Source organism: Hyla sarda, chromosome 7 (assembly GCF_029499605.1).
Source record: "Hyla sarda isolate aHylSar1 chromosome 7, aHylSar1.hap1, whole genome shotgun sequence".
Classification (NCBI taxonomy): Eukaryota; Metazoa; Chordata; class Amphibia; order Anura; family Hylidae; genus Hyla; species Hyla sarda.
Window position 1 is genome coordinate 203,148,527 of NC_079195.1, and position 22,441 is coordinate 203,170,967.

The 22,441-nt window shown below is 43.3% G+C and overlaps 2 protein-coding genes across 9 annotated transcripts in view; one reads left to right on the top strand and one right to left on the bottom strand.

Moving 5' to 3' along the window:
- Window positions 1–4,337, bottom strand: part of OSBPL9 (oxysterol binding protein like 9) — a 132,432-nt gene extending 128,095 nt beyond the window's left edge. For all 6 annotated transcript variants that reach the window (XM_056532257.1, XM_056532255.1, XM_056532254.1 and 3 more), the window contains exon 1: window positions 4,088–4,337. In XM_056532257.1, the coding sequence (XP_056388232.1) occupies window positions 4,088–4,198 (111 nt within the window). In that variant the 5' untranslated portion in view covers window positions 4,199–4,337. The remainder of the gene's footprint in view (window positions 1–4,087) is intronic.
- The window catches only part of LOC130283074 (calreticulin-like), a 43,569-nt gene that overhangs the window by 1,355 nt on the left and 19,773 nt on the right, over window positions 1–22,441 (top strand). Inside the window, exons 1-4 of one of the 3 annotated variants that reach the window (XM_056532261.1) lie at window positions 5,973–6,079; window positions 11,064–11,297; window positions 15,179–15,301; window positions 18,197–18,298. In XM_056532261.1, coding sequence (XP_056388236.1) covers window positions 15,214–15,301; window positions 18,197–18,298 — 190 coding nt within the window. In that variant the 5' untranslated portion in view covers window positions 5,973–6,079; window positions 11,064–11,297; window positions 15,179–15,213. Of the gene's footprint in view, window positions 1–5,972; window positions 6,080–6,221; window positions 6,344–11,063; window positions 11,298–15,178; window positions 15,302–18,196; window positions 18,299–22,441 lie in introns of those variants that run through there. The other 2 variants (XM_056532260.1, XM_056532262.1) reach the window with 2 other exon arrangements.

Genomic DNA, 22,441 nt, shown 5'->3' on the forward strand with positions numbered 1-22,441 from the left:
TCCTTCCCCTCTCCCCCAGTTTTTCTTTTTTGCTTTCACAGTTCTATAGTCTCTTTATATAGGATCAGTTCCATATACTCATAACTACCTCTGGAGCTTGTCCAACACTGATGCTAGGGTAGCGATAGTATTTTGTGATGATGTAATGATATGTATAGCTCCTCATATGCCATTCTAGATTTCTGCCCTTTGTATGCTACAGTTTACTGGATTTCTTTACTGATGCACGACAGCGAATGTGTTGGACTGACGACTGTTTTGTTGATGTCTGTTTAACCACTTGTTCTAATAAAATTGTTTGGAAAAAAAACAAATAAATAAAAAGAGGCCATCTGTGTGAACGTTCCCCACGGGCACAAAATGCTTCTATGTAAAACGCTGGAGAGAGTTTCAACTCTGAAAAGAGACGTTCTACCGCTCCCTTTGAAGAGAATGGGACTGGATATTTTGGCTAGGGATCGACCGATTATCGGTTTGGCCGATATTCATAATTTTGGACGTTATCGGTATCGGCAATTACCTTGCCGATAATGCCCCGCCCCTCACACCGCCCCATTGCCTCCCCATCCCCGGTTTTATAATTACCTTTTCCCGGGGTCCACGCTATTTCTGGCTCCTGCGCGTCCTGTGTTACGCGACGTCCTCAATGCGACATCACCGTCAGTGCGCACAGTGACAGCTCAGGAGGACGGCGCCGGAGACAGAAGTAGCACGGACCCCGGGAACAGGTAATTATAAAACCGGGAATGGGGGAAGCAATGGGGCAGCGGCGGCGGTCTCTGGCCGATGCGGTGCGGGGGGGGGGGGGGGGGGGGGGGGGATGCGGTAGCGGTGTTAGGACTCAGGACCCCAGGACAGGCAGGGGGAGAGAAGCGGGTGGCGGCGGCCGTCTCTGGCACCGCAAAAGCCGCTGCAGCGTCCGCTTTAAATCAATGGTCTGCAGCGGCGTCGCCGGGGGGGGGGAAATAAATAGCCATTAACTTATACCAGAATATTGGTATAAGTTATCGGTATAAGTTATCGGCCCTAACCTCCACAGACAGTAGACAGGAGAGAGAGCACAGAGGAGTGTTATCAGACAGGAGAGAGAGCACAGAGGAGTGCTATCAGACAGGAGAGAGCACAGAGGAGTGCTATCAGACAGGAGAGAGAGCACAGAGGAGTGCTATCAGACAGGAGAGAGCACAGAGGAGTCCTATCAGACAGGAGAGAGCACAGAGGAGTCCTATCAGACAGGAGAGAGAGCACAGAGGAGTCCTATCAGACAGGAGAAAGCACAGAGGAGTGCTATCAGACAGGAGAGAGCACAGAGGAGTGCTATCAGACAGGAGAGAGCACAGAGGAGTCCTATCAGACAGGAGAGAGCACAGAGGAGTCCTATCAGACAGGAGAGAGCACAGAGGAGTCCTATCAGACAGGAGAGAGCCCAAAGGAGTCCTATCAGACAGGAGAGAGCCCAAAGGAGTCCTATCAGACAGGAGAGAGCCCAAAGGAGTCCTATCAGACAGGAGAGAGCCCAAAGGAGTCCTATCAGACAGGAGAAAGCACAGAGGAGTCCTATCAGACAGGAGAAAGCACAGAGGAGTCCTATCAGACAGGAGAAAGCACAGAGGAGTCCTATCAGACAGGAGAGAGCACAGAGGAGTCCTATCAGACAGGAGAGAGCACAGAGGAGTCCTATCAGACAGGAGAAAGCACAGAGGAGTGCTATCAGACAGGAGAGAGCACAGAGGAGTTCTAGCCCACCCTCACTTACTGGAATTTGTCCATGCCTGCGTTTCAGCTTGGACAAAGCCATGATTTTATAAGCCATGATTTCTATAAAAAGGAAATAAAATTTTCTTATGAAGTATATTAGAAAGGTTAATTTATTTTTGCCAAGATGTACAACATATTAAAAGATTTTGGTTGCTACTGGCAACAGACAGTTAATTTTTTCCCCTACCTTGCTTCCACTTATAAACAGAGAAATTCTGCTCGGAAATTCTAATTTATTATTTATTTGATTTATTTATATAGCGCCTACAGATTCCGCAGCACTTACAATTATGGGGTACAAACAAAGATGAGTATCAGACATAATATTACACAATAACTATTCAAACAAGAGGTGTGGGGATATATTGAGGATTTCAATGGGATTCTGTTGCACCGTGCACACAGCAGATTTTCCGCCACGGAAATTCAAATTCCGGACTTTGCCAAAAGAATGAACGTGTTAATTATTTTGGTAAAGTCATCTTGGAAACATACTGCCATCAATTGAGACGCTGCAAATTCCGAATGGTCCTAGTGACGAGTGTCCTAGTGACATGAAATTCCATAATGTGAATGGGCCCTTAGGCTAAGTTTCCACTTGTTTTTTTTTCTGGCAGTTTTTGGAGATCTGCCACTGCAGTTTTTGAGCCAAAGCCAGAAATGTATTCATAAGGAATAAGACATATAAAGGAAGAACTTACACTTCTCCTCCCTTATGGATCCACTTCTGACTTTGGCTCAAAAACTGCCAGAAAAAAAAAACAACAAGTGAAAACTTAGCCTTAGGGCTCATTCACATTACGGAAATTGCTTGTGGAAATTTAAAGGGGTTATTCAGGAAAAAACTTTTTTTTATATATCAACTGGCTCCAGAAAGTTAAACAGATTTATAAATTACTTCTATTAAAAAAAAACCTTAATCCTTTCAGTACTTACGAGCTTCTGAAGTTAAGGTTGTTCTTTTCTGTCTAAGTCCTCTCTGATGAGACGTGTCTCGGGAAACGCCCAGTTTAGAAGAGGTTTGCTATGGGGATTTGCTTCTAAACTGGGCGTTTTCCGAGACACGTGTCATCAGAGATTACTTAGACAGAAAAGAACAACTTTAAACTTCAGAAGCTCATAAGTACTGAAAGGATTAAGGTTTTTTTAATAGAAGTAATTTACAAATCTGTTTAACTTTCTGGAACCAGTTGATATATATATAAAAAAAAAATTTTTTTTCCTGGAATACCCCATTGCTTTCAATGGGAGGCCGCTGCTCAATTTAAACAAAGTAATTTCCGTAACGGACGTTCCGCCAAGGATCTGCATTTTGCCAAAAGAGTAAATATGTCCGTCTTTCAGAGGAACTCCTATTAATCCTATTAAAGTCCTATTAATCAATGGGACTTTGAATTTCAGCGCTTTATTTTGGTGGGAAATTATGGGCGAAATAAACGCAGATTTGAATGAAGTGGATCCACAGAGGAAAGTCAGCAGAGCATATTCCTTGCAGATGTTCACACGTACATAATGGGGGGCAAATTTATAAAACCTGTGTAAGGGAAGAGTGGTGCAGTTGCCCATAGCAACCAGATGGCTTCTTTAATTTTACAGGACTCTTTAAAAATGAAAGAAGCGATCTGATTGGTTGTTATGGGCAACTGGGCAACTTTTCCTATGCACAAGTTTTGATTAGTCTCCCCAAATCTGTTCAGCAATTAACCTATGTTAAGTAAGTCTACACGCACAGCAGTGTTTCTTAACCAGGGTGCCTTCAGCTGTTGGAAAACTACAACTCCCAGCATGCCCGGACAGCCTTTGGCTGTCCGGGCATGCTGGGAGTTGTAGTTTTGCAACAGCTGGAGGCACCCTGGTTGGGAAATACTGCCGCATAGGGTTGCGCCCTTCGTCTGCAGTCATATCCAGATTTCCCTCATGCAGACAGGTAAGTGTAGAATAGATTTTAAAAAAAACTTTATTTAAATGCACTCGTGAACAATGCTCTGCCAAAAGTTTTAAAATAACTCAATTTGTATTAAAAACTAAACTTGAGGTCAGGCCCTGTTCACACTGACAGACACTGACAGCTAGCCGCGCCTCTAACAGCACGGGGTGCGGCCGGGCCACACAATACACGCCATACAATGCCCGCCTTCACGCTCATTGGCTAGAACCTGCAGGAGGCGTGTCCTCATTGGCTGCCTAGACATCATTCCCCTCTCCTCACTGGCTGAAGCCGTAACCGATCTGCGTTCTGATTGGCTGTAGCCGACCGAAGCGTTAAAGGTTTCGCACATTCCAACCGGAAGCCGAAATGGCCGCTGTGTGTCAGGCTTGGAGGACTCACCGTGTAGTAAGAGAGGAGCCCGGCGTTGTAGTCCAACACGAACCAGCGATACTGCCAGCCTTTCATCACGTTCGTCCATTTACTCAGCGGACCCTCCATGATAGACGCCATCTTGGGATCGCGGAATAACAACAGACGTTTTTTTTTTTTTTTTTGGACGTGCGTCACGCGTCATCAGGGGCATGGGCGGCGACGCTAGCTGGATGGGCGTGGTCTAGCGGAAACGGGGCGTGACTAGTGACCCCGCGGATTGGTCCGTCCCGTTGCTAGGAGACCCTTTAGATGCCGAATCTGCTTGGCTTCTGCACAAGCTCCATAGTTCATCAGAACAAATCTGCTGCCTCAATAGCAAACGGAGTCTGTGCACACGTTATTGAGGGCCACAGGGCAGAACTTGTAGGGGCCACAGTAAAGTTGACCATGTTAGGAGTGAACTTTTTTTGAAGTGAACATTTTTTCCATATATATAACTAGCAGAGTACCCGGTGTTGCCCGCTCTACCTACCTGATTCTTGTGGGAGAGGAAAAGCAACAATAACAATCTTGTCCTAATATACAATCCTCTTATCTTGTCCTCATATCCCGTCCTCACATTTCATCCTCACATCTTGTCCTCGTATCTCAGCCCTATATCCCATCGTCATATCTTGTCCTAACATCTCGTCCTAATATCTCGTCTTCATATCCCGTCCTCACATTTCATCCTAACATCTTGTCCTCATATCTCAGCCCTATATCCCATCTTAACATCTTGTTCTCATATCCCATCCTCATATCTTGTCCTAACATCTCATTCTCATATCCGTTCCTCACATTTCATCCTCAATTTGTCCTCGTATCTCAGCCCTATATCCCATCTTAACATTTCGTTCTCATATCCCATCCTCACATTTCATCCTCGCATCTTGTCCTCATATCTTGTCCTAACATCTCGTTCTCATATCCCATCCTCATATCTTGTCTTCACATCTCGTCCTCATATCCTGTCCTTATATTCCCACCTTATATGCCATCCTAATGTCTCTTCTCTTATATCCCGTCCTCATATTGTGTACTCACCTCATATCCCATTCACATATCGAACTTCATTCCCTATCCTCTTATTCCATCCTCATATCTCGTCCTCATATCTTGTCCTAACATCTCGTTCTCATATCTCGTCTTCATATCCCGTCCTCACATTTCATCCTAACATCTTGTCCTCATATCTCAGCCCTATATCCCATCTTAACATCTTGTTCTCATATCCCATCCTCATATCTTGTCCTAACATCTCATTCTCATATCCGTTCCTCACATTTCATCCTCAATTTGTCCTCGTATCTCAGCCCTATATCCCATCTTAACATTTCGTTCTCATATCCCATCCTCACATTTCATCCTCGCATCTTGTCCTCATATCTTGTCCTAACATCTCGTTCTCATATCCCATCCTCATATCTTGTCTTCACATCTCGTCCTCATATCCTGTCCTTATATTCCCACCTTATATGCCATCCTAATGTCTCTTCTCTTATATCCCGTCCTCATATTGTGTACTCACCTCATATCCCATTCACATATCGAACTTCATTCCCTATCCTCTTATTCCATCCTCATATCTCGTCCTCATATCTTGTATTCATATCCCGTCCTAATTTCCCAAATTCATATCCCGTACTCACATCCAGTTTTCATATCTTCTCCTCATATCCCATACTCACATCCCATCTTCATATTTTGTTCTTATATCCTGACCTTACATTGCAACCTAATATCTCGCCTCATATCCTGTTTTCATATCCATCCTTTTATCCCATCCTTATATCCCTTCCTCATATCTTTTCCTCGTATCACGTCCTCATATCTTGACCTCATATCTTGACCTCATATCCCGACCTCATATCCTTACCTTATATGCCGTCCATATATCCCAACCTCATATCCCGCCCCCATATTTCCTGCTGAAGACGACTCAGATTAGGTTGCACAGCCTCTTGGTTGGTTGTTTGGGTAGGTTTTGGGCAATTTTTGCCAGGAAACATTTTTGAACAGAGAAAACAATGGAAAAACAAGCCACCCCCAGTGGCGTAGTGTCAATATAGGCAGATCATGCAACTGCTGTGGGACAGGAGGGGCCCAGCTGCGGTTGTGTGGTCTGCTTATATGGTCCTCCACACTACTGATCAGAATCACCCGGGCACTGTCAGAGGGCAGTGGCACCGACAACACAGCTGGCACTCTGTACTCCACCCGCATCTCTGAAGATATTAACCAGTAAGGAATGGCAGGGGGAGTCGGTCAGGGAGGCTGTAAGGTTATTCGGGCCCCATAGAAAAATCAGAAGAGGAGCCCAATGAACTCTACATAGGCCCCTGCCCCTTCTTTAGAACTAGGGGAGCAAGAGCAGCACTTTGAGCAGAAGCACGATACAATCGATTGCTTCTGCCTGTGAGTGATGTCATATTAAATGAAGAGAGCGGGGGTGGGGTAGGGGGTTATGTGCGCATACATGCAAATTTACTTTCATGTCAGAGGACCAACTTACACTGTGTCACCTGATGTGACGCCACTGATGTTTCTGATGGGGTCGACAAAAATGAAACAACATCTGGAAGAGGTTTGGTGTCCTAGGCACTGGTCCTACTTTCAACAGTACGGGGCCCAAAAGCAGGGTCAATAAACAGTATGAGAACATAGCCTTAGGGTAGGGTCACACGTAGAAGATCTGCAGTGTATTTCATGCTGCGGATCTGCTAAGGACCACTCCTAGAGTGTACCTTCTGCTGTGCCTACTTGTAGCAGCAATCTGGCACAACAAGCAGGGACCTTCGAGTCGCTGTGTTCAGGCGCAATGTACTCAGACATTGTGGCAGCTCTTGGCCTAACTCGGGGAGCAGGGGGAGCGATCGCAAAGTCTGTGAGTACACTACACGTGGCGACTCGCAGGTCGTGTCTGCTCGTAGCGGCAATTTGCTGCTAAGAGCAGGGACAGCAAGAGGCAGACAAGGGGCCATTCATCAGCATTTATCAACGCTGCGGATCCGTTACGTGTGACCCTACTCTTAAAGGGGTACTCCAGCCCTAGACATTATCCCCTATCCAAGGGAGAGGGGATAAGATGTCTGATCGTGAGGGGGGGCCCACTGCTGGGGACCCCCACAATCTCTCTTGCAGCACCCACTTTTCATCAGCTGCACAGAGCAAAGATCGCTCCGTGTCTGATGACTCATGATACAGGGGTCGGAGTAGCGTGACGTCATGGCCCCACCCCCTCAATGCAAGACTATGGAAGGGGGCGTGGCGTGATGTCACGAGGGGACGCGGGCCGTGACATCACGATACTCCGGCCCCTGTATCATGAGTCATCAGACACAGAGCTATCTTCGCTCCGTGCAGCTGATGACAAGTGGGTGCTGCAGGAGAGATTGTGGGGGTCCCAAGTGGCGGGACACCCACGCTCAGACATCTTATCCCCTATCCTTTGGATAGAGGATAAGATGTCTAGGGGTAGAGTACCCCTTTAAAGTACAAAAAGCTGTTTAAAAACATCTGTCCTTTTCCATTTATTAAGTTCAGTGGAACTCAATGGACAAATGATTGGCAATGCACACATTTGTGGTGAGTTAGACAGGTGTAACAGTCTATACAGCTTGGCTAGGCCCACGGAGGTGGCCAGTGACTTCAGAGACCACAGGGCTTACTGGGACTTATAGGGGACTTGTACAATTTGATGCAGGGCCACACTGACTTGAAACAGATTGACTTGGACTGACTTGACTGAGACTGACTATGACAGACTTCACCCCGTTTGTAGCTAACCAGGCTTTGACTTGGACCTGTAGGTAGTATATGAGGGCGCTGTATCCAATAATCGCTCTCTTTTGCTCCTGCTCTTTCCCTTGGAATCTTCAAGTAAGCAGAACTGTTCTCACAATGACAACACAATCTAGGCCTGAAGCCTTCCACTTCAGCCGCATTCTAAACCGTGAGTTAATCCAACTCCATCCTACGTGACTACTGAACCTAAACATACCCCTAAATTCAGTGGAACAGCGTACAAAAGGAATCAAAGCTTATTTCCAAAGTCCCAGCCACGTGTGAGGAGCCTAAATCCCGGTCCCCTTGTAAAGACTGTTGTTAATTGCATCCTGCATAAAATCTGCAGAAAAGTTATTTCAAGTTTATTACAATTCCGGCTGTGGACAATCCTTTTATTCCTCCCTATCACTCTGGGGACGGGTGGCGGTAGGACATATATAGCGAGAGGAAGCCCTCACCCTGGCATCACGACAATCAAGAGTTAATCCTATATCCAGCAACACTACATTGCAACACCCCTGTTCAACCCTAGACCCCCCAAGCTACCACAATTATATGTATATTACACTATGTAACATAGGCACTTAGGGGAATATATAAGACACAAGTACAGGATAGTGTTGAGCGGCATAGGCCATATTCGAATTCGCGAATATTCGCGAATATATGGACGAATATTCGTCATATATTCGCGAATATTCGCATATTCGTCATATTCCCGTTTATTTTCGCGTATGCGAATATTTCGCGCATGCGAAAATTACCATATGTGAATATTGGCATATACAAAATTAACATGCGCGTAAATTCGCATATGCGAAAATTAGCATATGCTAATTTGCGCATATGCGCATTTTTGTATATGCGAATTTTCGCACGTCAGTCTCACACAGTAGTATTACAGCCTTCTTTACACCACACAAGCTGGAAGCAGAGAGGGATGATCACTGTGATGTGTACTGTGAAGAAAAAAAAAAAAAAAAAAAAACGAATATTCGTAATTACGAATATATAGCGCTATATTCGCGGAATTCGCGAATATGCGATATTCGCGAATAATATTCGAATTGCGAATATTCGCGAGCAACACTAGTACAGGAGGGGCCCAGGGGTCACGGAATGGAGTCTGCTGGACAGGGCAGCAAAGGTACAGGGGTGCAACTCCTGTACTGGGCCACCTACATTGCATTATTTAAAGGGGTTGTCCCACTGTGTTATTTCTTGTTTTTTCGGCTCCTCTGGCCTGTTTGCAGCAGACAAATGTGGCCAGAAAAGCCGAAAGCAACAAAGCAGAGAAGTTACACAATTTGTTTAAAGGGGTATTCCAGGAAAAAAGTTTTTTATATATATCAACTGGCTCCAGAAAGTTAAACAGATTTGTAAATTACTTCTATTAAAAAATATTAATCCTTTCAGTACTTATGAGCTTCTGAAGTTAAGGTTGTTCTTTTCTGTCTAAGTGCTCTCTGATGACACGTGTCTCGGGAACTGCACAGAGTAGAAGAGGTTTGCTATGGGGATTTGCTTCTAAACTGGGCATTTCCTGAGACACGTGTCATCAGAGAGCACTAAGACAGAAAATAACAACCTTAACTTCAGGAGCTCATAAGTACTGAAAGGATTAAGATTTTTTAATAGATGTAATTTACAAATCTGTTTAACTTTCTGGAGCCAGTTGATATATATAAAAAAGTTTTTTTCCTGGATAACCCCTTTAACTCCCATTGACTTTAATGGGTGTTACCAAACAGCGTAGACCAGCAAGCTATGCTGTTTCCATAACACCAGGAAAAAAATCCACACAACTCTGAAAAGTTCATGAATTTCAGCAGTGTATACGGGCCCTAGGGAAGCCTGTGTGCATTCTGCCTGGGGTTCCGACTAAATGAAACTTATGACAGGTTCCCTTTACAATACCTGCTGCATCCCTTTTATCATTCTCCTGCAGTCCCTCTTCTCCAATCCCCCTCTTTATTTAGGTAAAGCAGTGTTTCCCAACCAGGGTGCCTCCAGCTGTTGCAAAACTACAATTCCCAGCATGCCCGGACAGCCAATGGCTGTCCGGGCATGCTGGGAGTTGTAGTTTTGCAACAGCTGGAGGCACCCTGGTTGCGAAACACTGAGGTAAAGTGTCTTTTTATTATCAGGTCATAATACCTCCCATTTTTCTGAATAATGCAAAGGCAGATTGCTGTTCAGGATTCCAGTAAAGATGAGTGACAGCTACTGCAGCAGCTAGAAAGTGATTGTAGATATAGACAGACATTCATCAACCGATTAACCTGAGTTTTTTTACATAAAATTGTCGCAAAAAATTTGCAATTGCGCCACTGTCTTTTTTCGTGCGACAATCTGCACCAAGAGCGAGAAAAGCATTTTTTTTCAAATCGGCTTACATAAGCTTTTTTTTACAATTTTGACTTGCCATAGTCAGAAATTTATCAACCGCGATTCGCAAAAAAATCGCTAAGGCTTTAAAAACCTTGGCTTAAAGGGGTTATCCAGGAAAAAACTTTTCAACTGGCTCCAGAAAGATAAAAAGATTTGTAAATAACTTTGATTAAAAAATCTTAATCCTTTTAATACTTATGAGCTGCTGAAGTTGAGTTATTCTTGTCTGTCTAATTGCTTTCTGATGACACATGTCTCGGGAACCGCCCAGTTTAGAAGCAGATCCCCATAGCAAACCTCTTCTACTCTATGCAGTTCCCGAGACAAGCAGAGATGTCAGCAGAGAGCACTGTTGCCAGGCAGAGAACAACAACTCAACTTCAGCAGCTGATAATTATTGAAAGGATTAAGATCTTTTAATAGAAGTCATTTACAAATCTGTTTAACTTTCTGGAGCCAGTTGATATTTAAAAAAAAAAAAAAAGTTTTTTCCTGGAATACCCCTTTAACTAACAGAAACTGACTTATTGTTTTCGCTTAGGTGAGAAAAAAAACTCCCGCTTTTGCTTATTGACGCTGTGCAACAATATAGTAAATTTGTCGCATGTAAAAGCAGAATGGAAGTGAAAAAAAAATTTTTTGAAAAAAAATGGCATACCTAAGCAAACTTTCATAAATGCCCCTCATTCTCCATTAAATATCACAGAATTTACATTTTTAGTCATTTCCAAATATTTACCTATATTAAATATATTGTTGCAATAAATAAATAAATAAATTGTAGGTGATTGAGGTTTAAAAATAAAGGATCAGAGATACTATATGTCGCATCTTCGGGCATGTGGTCTGCTGTGATTGGCTGCCTGGTGCCCTACCTGACCAATAGGAATGAGCCATCTGTTTAAGAATTAGTTTGAGGAGTAGGATCTATTCCCAGGCAGAGCCACCTGGGTCCTGCACATCACCTGCCTGACAGCAACCTGCTGCTCCCTCTATACCCCCTGATACCTACCTGCAGGTAAGCTCCGTCCTCATCATCGCCAAATACATAACTAAATAGATAAGATATATATATATATATATATATATATATATATATATATATATATATATATGTATTTACAGATAGATAGATAGATAGAAATATAGATTATATATATATATATATATATTTCTATTTAAAACCACAGATAACACATGATGTGCCTAATTACAAACTCAGCACAACTACACCTACACATAGATTAACTTTTAGTGCCTCAAATTAAATCTCAAATGCATAAATTCTGCATTGTTATTCAATTCCCATAGTGCAGTCATCTCCAATCTGTTGCAAATGTACCAACTGCTCTCCGGGCATGCTGGGAGTTGTAGTTTTGCAACTTTGCACTGCACTGCTACAGTGTATGCCGGTGTTTCTCAACCAGGGTGTCTCCAGCTGTTGCCAAACTGCAACTCCCAGCATGCCCGGACAGTGTCCGGGCATGCTGGGAGTTGTAGTTTCGCAACAGCTGGAGGCACTCTGGATGGGAAACCCTGGTGTATGTGATTCCCTATATGCAGCCTATCAAAATGTATATCATCATATAAGTACAAGAATTGTATTATGAATATAATAGTTTCTAAAGTAGATGTACAATAGGTAAGAGAGATGGATCTGTTTGTTTATTATAATAAAAAAGATATATATATATACTTAAAAAGGCGGACACTTGTTGGTATGATGTATAATATATATATATATATATATATATATATATATATATATATATATATATATATATTACATCATACCAACAAGGCTCTGCCTTTTTAAGTCTACTATATATTGTTTTTAAAGGGAATCTGTCTGGATTAAAAAATATCTGATATGGATCCTATCTACATATTAGACTGTATATTTGTACTATTTGGAGTATATTAGTTTGTATATTATGCAGATATGTAAGACTGGGACTACAGGGCGACTAGATGTGCAAAAGTGATGCTATAGGGGTCAATAACTCCTAGAAGGCCATAAAGAATCAGTGTGTCATACTAATGTATGTGTACATGAGACTGCTGACTACGTCTTCTAGCAATAGTTTTAAAGGAGATATCCAGTGGTGAACAACTTATCCCCTATCCTAAGGATAGGGGATAAGTTGCAGATCGCGGGGGGGTTCGACCGCTGGGGCCCCCCGCGATCTCCTGTACGGAGCCCCGACAGCCCGCGGGAAGGGGGCGTGTCGACCTCCGCACGAAGCGGCGGCCGACACGCCCCCTCAATACAACTCTATGGCAGAGCCGAAGCGCTGCCTTCGGCAATCTCCGGCTCTGCCATAGAGATGTATTGAGGGGGCATGTTGGCCGCCGTTTCGTGCGGAGGTCGACACCCGCTATCTGGCCGGAGAGCCTGGCCCCGTACAGAGAGATCGCAGGGGGCCCCAGCGGTCGGACCCCCAGCGATCTCAAACTTATCCCCTATCCTTAGGATAGGGGATAAGTTTTTCAACACTGGACTACCCCTTTAATACACAACCACAGAAATTCCCATAGGGGCAAATTAATTAGCATTAATCTACAACACTGTACACCATGAATCTGGACTGTAGGAATATTATAATTAATATCACCATATGCTTTCAAAGTTTCTTACAAATCATATGTCAGTTTCATGTGATACGTCCCATCCTCAATAAAAAAAAACTCCTCCTAATATAGATCTTGGATGTAAATTGGTATAAATTGTCAGGGTTCCTCTTTTTGTGACTTTTTGTTTGTAGTTTGTATTTGTGGGGCTAAGGCTAAGTTTCCACTTTTTTTTTTTTCTGGCAGTTTTTGGATATCTGCCACTGCAGTTATTGAGCCAAAGTCAGAAGTGGATCCATAAGGGAGGAGAAGTATAAGTCCTTCCTTTATATGTCCTATTCCTTTTGAATACACTTCTGTCTTTGGCTCAAAAACTGCCAGAAAAAAAACCCAAGTGGAAACTTAGCCTTATACACCAAAGTAGTAGACACCAAGAAGGAGGCCAAACTGTTCTAGAGAAGGAACAGACAGCTGGGATTTTTGGTTTTGCGAGAGATCCCAGAAAGCCCCAATAGATGGGAAAGGAGCAGTGGTGGGGGGGACCCCCCTTAAAGTATCATGTAAGAAAATGTATCCCCTATCCAAAGGATAGGGGATAAGTTTTAGATCGTGGGGGGTCCGAGCACTGGGGCCCCCAAGATCTGCTGTTTGGAGCCCCTAATAGCTCCAAAGCCCTCTCCTTGGAGCCCTCTCCTTCACAGCGGCGCGTCACGACCCCCACCCGAAGCAGGGGCCACCAAGCCCCCTCTACATAGCTTTATGAGAGAGCCGAAGATTGCCAAATGGCTCTCCCATAAATATATATGGAGGGGGCATGGCGGCCCCTGCTTCGGGCTCCAACCAGGAGATCACGGGGAGCATAAGCGCTCGGACCCCCCGCAATCTAAAACTTCTCTTCTATCCCTTAACCAAGAACACTAAATGCAAGTCAATCAGCACCAAATTTACATCCAAACTTTGACATTTTTTGGAATTGTCGATTTGCTGTAGCATACAGTATATTGGTTTCAGCGGAAAAGCTAAAATTACGAAATACAGTACCTTATCTGTCACACAATGAACAAAGATGGCACCTGACAAACTGTCAATTGTCAGTCCTATCTGAACTTGTGTGTGATCATTGTACAGTCAGATCATTTCTTGCAATGCAAAATCCTTTATTTCTATAAATTCAATGCATTTTCTTATGCATTTTTCCATTGTTCTCAGCTGTTTCTGTTACCAGCATAGGCTATAATGGAGATAGCTACAAATCTTTAACTCCCATGTGATGTGGCTGCTCAGCTTCTCAGCTTCTACTGTTCATTGGGACCATGGGGCCCATGTTTTCCTGAAATGTTGGGACTCTAAGGTGGAACAGTAATTTATGTCATATTCTATGGATATGCTACTATGGTCTGTCATTATAATACCTGTTTTAAGACCTGTATGGATTGTGTGTCTTGGCAGGTACCACTGGTACCTGACAGAATCCACTGAGTTACACTGGGATCCATCAAGTTCCCCCAATATGTTTTCGCTTTGATTGCAAGGATAGCACTGTGTTCTTTATATGAGCTTCTGACGCATATATGAACATAGTCTATCTCTATGGTGGTATATAGGGAAGCAGAAGATATAGATATTTACATACCAATAGAGATAGGTCAGAAAATACCTCAATGTAATAAATAGAGCTTATATGCATATATAAATCCCAAATAATATAAGCCAAAAAGAATTCCGAACACATAACACCTTATATAAGATTAAGTCAAATTTTATGAAACATGATCAATAACCCAAACAATCAGACATCAATATGTCCAGGCATAAATAATAAACCATCTTCTAACTATATGCAGAGGCTGCACAATACATACAAGTAAAATCCGGTGCAAATGAGTCCCAAAATTGGCTGATGAAAGACAATTCCGGCTCCTTCACCTCACCATCCGACGCGTTTCGCTACTGCTTTATCCAGGAGCTGTCAACCTCCTCCTAGACACAGATATGTTGGGAAACTGTTAATATGCCGAGGTATCCATGCTTGGACAGGCACCGGCCCTATTCATTTTAATTGCCCAAGTGTTGTCAGCTAGTGACTACATTTTGGTCATTTTCCCAACGTATCTGAGTTTTGTTTGGGACTGAAAAGTGCTGCAAGCTGTGCTTTCCAGTCCGAGCCAAACTTGCATACACTTGAAAATGTAGTCACTTGCTGACTACACTTGGGCCATTGAAATAAATGGGGCCCATGCCTGTCCGAGCCCAGATATGTTGTCAGTGTTTCTTGGCTGTATGTTAATAGGATGATAAACTCATTGTCAGTTTTGTGTGTCTTCCCAGAATTGCCTATAGCGGATTTCAATCTCTGTATAAAAATGAACTGGCGCTTGATCCTAGCAGCTTGTGTAATGGCAGTGTCTGCAGAACCCATTATATATTTCCGAGAGCAATTTGAAGATGGAGGTAACATGTCCTATTTTTTCTTCTTTGATACTGACTCATACCTTAAAGGGGTTATCCTGCCGGGTGTGGGGTGGGGTTGTTCTTTCAGTGTCCTGCTTCAGTCCCCAGCTGCTCCTGAGCCTTGTTCTCCTGATCAGTGAAGATCTCAACACTGAGACCCTGACCGATCAAAACTTTTTTGCCATGTTTCTAAAATTTTTAAAGTGACTGGTACACATAATACCTATGTGGTGGCCCAGTACGGGAGTTGTTACCCCGTACCCTTGCTGCCCTGTCAGCCTCCCTGCAGTGTCCCCTGCCCCCCCCCCCCTGCATCTCTTCTACTGTAATTGTATATTATCCCCTATGTTATGTATATAAGAATGTTGTATCTTTAAGAAATGTTCCCATGTGATCACCAGTTGTCATGTGATTGTTACCCAGGAGGTATCAGTTACCAGGTGACTTAAGGGTGACCAATGGGACCCCACCAGAGTCTCCTCCATAAAAGCCCTGGGAGGAGTCTCTTCTCTCTCTTAGTTCCTGAGCCTTTGCTGAGGTGCAGTCGAGCCTAAGATTGTGTCTGGAGTCCTAGGAGGCCAAGTGAAGTCTGCAGCCACAAGATATAAGTCTACAAGCAAGATAAAGTCACAGCTTAGTCTGTCTCCAGTCAAGTCAGTCACTGTCATCTATTGGCCTGCACTAAATTGTCCAAAACCACTGCAAGTCCCAGCAAGCCCTTAAGGTCTCTGAAGTCACTGGTCACCTCTGTGGGCCCGGCTACACTGTATACTCTGTACAATCTGTGTCTCAGTAAAGCTACCATTGTCCGTAACTTGGCGTCAGAGTCATTATTGCCCCTGTGCCTAGCCCAGGATCCAGCGGTATACCTTCGAGTGGTATTGAGGATAAACCACGCCCTGGTGTCACGAATACAAGGGGTTAATTCCATCTGCCCCTAGGGTAATTCCATCTACCCTGCATCACACCTAATACCACACATATATACCTATATATTTGTTGCTAAATAAAATTAGATCTTTGTCTTTAAACTATTTTTATTGTCTGATTGTAGATTTTCATCAAGGCAATCATTAAAGGGGTATTCCAGGAATTTTTTTATTTGACTATGCTACAGGGGCTGTGAAGTTAGTGTAGTTCATAATATAGTGTCTGTACGGTGACGGTTGTGACGGTTTTCTCACAATTCTTCTGTGATTTTCACCCCAATATTTATTTTTATCAGCATACAAAATGACTGTTGTCTCAGATTTTTCCCAGGTTGCAATGTAGCCGAGACCTGACTCCCTAGTCAGCTGATGACAGGGAGCCTGTCTGCTTCAATGGGTGGAGGGATCGCTTGGTGGGAGAGAGATCAATCTGCAACTAATGCAACAGCTGTAGGCACCCTGATTGAAAACCACAGGTCTTTGAATGGATGCAGCTCATTTATGTTTCAATGGGTGGGGTGGCTGAAATGTCGGAGGGAGGAAAATGGAATTGTGGGATTTGTAGTAAAAAAAAAAGCAACGTCAAACAGGAAATACCAGTTCACAAAAAGCTAGCCACAGTGTTATGGTAATCTCACAACATAGCCATTTAGCCCCAAGACAAGTGCAGATCCTTCCTAAGCATGTCCATTACTGTCTGCCAAGTACATACTAAAGTCACCTTATGGTGGAGAACCCCTTTAAGGAAAAATCAGAACGCTAAAGTTTTGTTCACATGGCAGAATTTCCTTGCTGAATTCCACCAGAAAATTCTGCTTAGAAATTCTGCAACATTTACTTACTTTGAATTGAATAGGCATTCCGCTGTCTCATTTACACAGCAGAAATTTTACTGTGCAGATTCTGCAAAAAATATAAGACCTTTCTTGGCAAAACTCAAGGGGGCTTTGAACTTTGGCTGAATTCTGTGTTTGGAGCACACAGAAATTCCGCCGAAAAGGACAGGTTTAGACTCACATATCATCATATGAATATAAATAAATCCAAAACAACATTCACAAGTGTGCCATATATAGATGACATACTCCTATACTGCTGGTCAGCTATATAAAGTGCTGCTCTAATAAGTATGGTAACCTATCATGCATAGCAGGTCAATACTGTAGTATGAACTGTTATAAAAGTTTCTCACCCATCGTTCTCCTGCCTCCTCTTAGACCCCAACAGCCGCCATTTCACGCCTTCCTTAGAAGTTTAGGCTTGTTTGTAAGAGTAAAGTGCCGTAAATCTAGCGGGAGTGGATGGCCACAACCCCTTCATCTGAAACCATGCCCCATTTCCGCTTAGCCATGCCCATTCACCAAGCGCCATTTTAAAAAACAAAAAATTTTATAAAAATTGTGATAAACACCTCATGTTTAGGTCTGTAACTTCAAGCAGTAACAGCTCTTCAAATAAATACAATTTTCCTATTTTATTTTCTTATTTTTATATATATTTTTGAGCTGCTGAGAAACCTACATTAAAAGGGTACTACAGCAGATTTTTTTTAAAAATATTTTTTTAAGTTATACAGATATGTAAATTACTTCTATTTAAAAAAACGTAATCCTTCCAGTACTTATCATCTGCTGTATGCTCCACAGAAAGTTGTATAGTTTTTTCTGTCTGACCACAGTGCTCTCTGCTGACACCTCTGTCCATGTCAGGAACTGTCCAGAGCAGAAGCAAATCCCCATAGCAAACCTCTCCTGCTCTGGACAGTTCCTGACATGGACAGAGGTGTCAGCAGAGAGCACTGTGGTCAAACAGAAAAAAATACACAATGTCCTCTGTAGTAGCTGATAAGTACTGGAAGGATGACATTTTTTAAATAGAAGTAATTAACAAATCTGGCTTGATGTATGTAATTACTGTAACAGATAATCTTCTAAAGATCTATTTTCTGTCTGTATGTTGTCTTTAGATGAATGGCAGAAACGATGGGTTGAATCCAAGAATAAATCTGATTATGGGAAATGGCAGCTGACAGCTGGGAAATTCTTCGGTGATCCAGAGAAAGATAAAGGTAAGAAACTAAACTTTACTTTGTAATGGCTATGCGTGGTCTAGGATGGTTATTTAAAGGGGTATTCCAGGAAAAAAAATTTTTTATATATCAACTGGCTCCAGAAAGTTAAACAGATTTGTAAATTACTTCTATTAAAAAATCTTAATCATTTCAGTACTTATGAGCTTCTGAAGTTAAAGTTGTTCTTTTCTGTCTAAATCCTCTCTGATGACACCTGTCTCTGGAAATGCCCAGTTTAGAAGCAAATCCCCATAGCAAACCTCTTCTAAACTGGGCGTTTTCCAGAGACAGGTGTCATCAGAGAGGATTTAGACAGAAAAGAACAACCTTAACTTCAGAAGCTCATAAGTACTGAAAGGATTAAGATTTTTTAATAGAAGTAATTTATAAATCTGTTTAACTTTCTGGAGCCAGTTGATATATATATAAATACATTTTTTCCTGGAATACCCCATTAAGTCCTTTTATTTTTTTTAATTTTTTTTGTAAACTTACTTTTGTGTTTTTTTAAATTAATCTTCATAAACAAAGGTTCAGCTTTCACTTTAAAATGGTAAAAACAGTTTCCTCAGACTTTTTGTCCTTAGTGGTCTGCCTTCTTATGTTGTTGGTAGGGAAGTTCGTAACACTTTGTCCTAATGCACAGGGACAAGTGTGTCATGGATCCCAAATACATCACCTATAGAAATGTGTGGGCCATGTGTCATGTGGGTTCTGAAATCAGTACCAATAAAAATATAAGGGAAACAAATTCCATATATGGCCCTTTTAGAAATCTATGTTCTCATACTGTACCTCCTGTGTACCATCGATTGTATATGGAGGCACCCCTAGAGTTTTCCTCATAGATCCGGTCAGAATCCATAAGAAAAAATCATTACCGTATATACTCGAGTATAAGCCGACCCGAGTATAAGCCGAGACCCCTAATTTCAACCCAAAATCCCAGGAAAAGTTATTGACTCGAGTATAAGCCTAGGGTGGGAAATACCTCATCCCCCCCTGTCATCATCCAGACCCGTCATTAACATCCTCATCATCCCCTTGTCATCATCCCACACATCCCCCCTTCATCATCCCCTTGTCATCATCCCACACATCCCCTTATCATCCCACACATCCCCCCTTCATCATCCCCTTGTCATCATCCCACACATCCCCTTATCATCCCACACATCCCCCCTTCATCATCCCCTTGTCATCATCCCACACATCCCCCCTTCATCAACCCCTTGTCATCATCCCACACATCCCCTTATCCCACACATCCCCCCTTCATCATCCCCTTGTCATCATCCCACACATCCCCTTATCCCACACATCCCCCCTTCATCATCCCCTTGTCATCATCCCACACATCCCCCCTTCATCATCCCCTTGTCATCATCCCACACATCCCCTTATCATCCCACACATCCCCCCTTCATCATCCCCTTGTAATCATCCCACACCCCCCCCTTCATCATCCCCACCCCCCTTCATCATCCCCACACCCCCCCCCCCCCCTTCATCATCCTCTTCTCATCATTCGCCCTCAGTGGTCTTCAACCTGCGGACCTCCAGAGGTTTCAAAACTACAACTCCCAGCAAGCCCGGACAGCCGATGGCTGCCCTGGCTTGCTGGGAGTTGTAGTTTTGAAACCTCTGGAAGTCCGCAGGTTGAAGACCACTGCGGGTGGGGGAGTTCACTCGAGTATAAGCCGAGGGGGGTGTTTTCAGCACGAAAAATCGTGCTGAAAAACTCGGCTTATACTCGAGTATATACGGTACATGCTTTACAGCATTGCCAATTACAGAATAGCTTTATGGAAGAGAATACAAAGCTTAAAGGGGTACTCCGGTGGAAAAAAATAAAATAAAATCAACTTGCGCCAGAAAGTTAAACAGATTTGTAAATTACTTCTTAATCCTTCCAGTACTTATCAGCTGTTGTATTCTCCAGAGAAAGTTCTTTTTTTTTTTTTTTTAAATCAACTGGTACCAGAAAGTTAAACATATTTGTAAATTACTTCTATTTAAAAATCTTAATCCTTCCAGTTTTTACCAGCTGCTGTATGCTCCAGAGGAAGTTGTACCGTATTTTTTGCCATATAAGATGCGCTTTTTCTTCCTCAAAACTGGGGGGGGGGAGTTGGTGCGTCTTATACGGCAAATACACATTAAAACCTGTCCTATCGCTGCGGTCCCTGCGGCCATCAACGGCCGGGACCCGCGGATAATACAGGACATCACCGATCGCTGTGATGCCCTGTATTAACCCTTCAGACGCGGCGATCAAAGCTGACCGCCGCGTCTGAAGCGAAAGTGACACTAACCCGGCTGCTCAGTCGGGCTGTTCGGGACCGCCGCGGTGAAATCGCAATGTCCCGAACAGCTTACAGGACACCGGGAGGGACCTTACCTGCCTCCTCGGTGTCTGCTCCGTGCCGGGATCCCCTGCATGGCCGGCGCTCTCCTTCGTCATCATCAGCGCGACGGAGAGCGAGGATACCGGGCAGCAGAGACGTTCCGGAGCGACGGGGTCACCCCGGACACGCGGCGACAGCGATGGAGGGCGACAGCCAGGGCAGCGGTGACGAGCGGTGACTGGTCCGGAGCGGCGGGGACACGTGAGTATTATCTCCTCCAGGGGTCTTCAACCTGCGGACCTCCAGATGTTGCAAGACTACAACTCCTGGCTTGCTGGGAGTTGTAGTTTTGCAACATCTGGAGGTCCGCAGGTTGAAGGTTCAGAATCTTTTTTTTTTTCTAGATTTTCACCCTTTAAAATTGGGTGCTTCTTATATGCCGGAGCGTCTTATATGGCGAAAAATACAGGTATTTCTTTTTTCATTTCTTTTCTGTCTGACCACAGTGCTCTCTGCTGACACCTCTGTCCATGTCAGAAACTGTCCAGAGCAGGAGAGGTTTACTATGGGTATTTGCTCCTACTCTGGACAGTTCCTAACATTAACAGAGGTGTCAGCAGAGAGCACTGTGGTTAGACTGGAAAAAAATTCGAAAAGAACTTCCTGTGGAGCATACAACAACGCACCTGCTCCATTAATTTCTATGGGAGCGCCGATGATGCCCGAGTGCTGTATTTGGGTCTCTTCGGCACTTCCATAGAAAAGAATAAAGCGCATGCCGTCTACTGCAAGCGCTCCTCACTGAGAGGTCCCATTCTGGAGATCACGAAGGATCCCAGAGGTCGGACCCCCCCGCGGTTAGCTACCTATCCGCTATCGCTAAGTTGGTTTTGGGCATGATGGGAGTTATAGTTTGACAACAGTAGAAGGGTCATAGTTGGGAAAAAATTGTCTTTTTTATTAATGTGATCCTGACCCTTTTTATGGGTTTTGCGCACAAAGTGTGTCGCATGTTGCGTGCACCAGATTTTGTGACCAAAAAATGAAAACAGTTTTCTTGGAATCTGAAAAAGGGGCGTGGCCAACAACAGTTTCCAAAAATACTAACAAATTTTCTGACACATAAATTGTGATAAATTTGAGCTCTGGAAAACCCAACAGCTTTAAAAAGAGCAAAACCTTTGAAAAAGCACCAAAATACCGTGGAAAAATCCCTGTCGGGATAAAAACCACAGAGAAAACAACACTCCTCTCTTAGTAATCACCCCCAATACCTTAAAAAAAAACATACTACAGTTTCGGGCTGTGCTAAATGACTGCAGCGATCAATTGGTTATCCTCTGATTGTTACTACTAAACTGCTTTCCTATCTAATAGACTATGTATTTGAAATGAAACCTGTTTAAAGATAAACAGAAAAGTCCTCAGCGTAATACCTTAAAGGGGTATTCCAGGAAAAAACTTTTTTTATATCAACTGGCTCCAGAAAGTTAAACAGATTTGTAAAATCTTAATCCTTTCAATAATTATCAGCTGCTGAAGTTGAGTTGTTGTTTCCTGTCTGGCAACAGTCTCTCTGCTGACATCTCTGCTTGTCTCGGGAACTGCACAGAGTTGAAGAGGTTTGCTATCGGGATTTGCTTCCAAACTGGGCGGTTCCCGAGACACGTGTCATCAGAGAGCACTTAGACAGAAAAGAACAACTCAACTTCAGCAGCTCATAAGTACTGAAAGGATGAAGATTTTTTAATAGAAGTAATTTACAAATCTGTTTAACTTTCTGGAGCCAGTT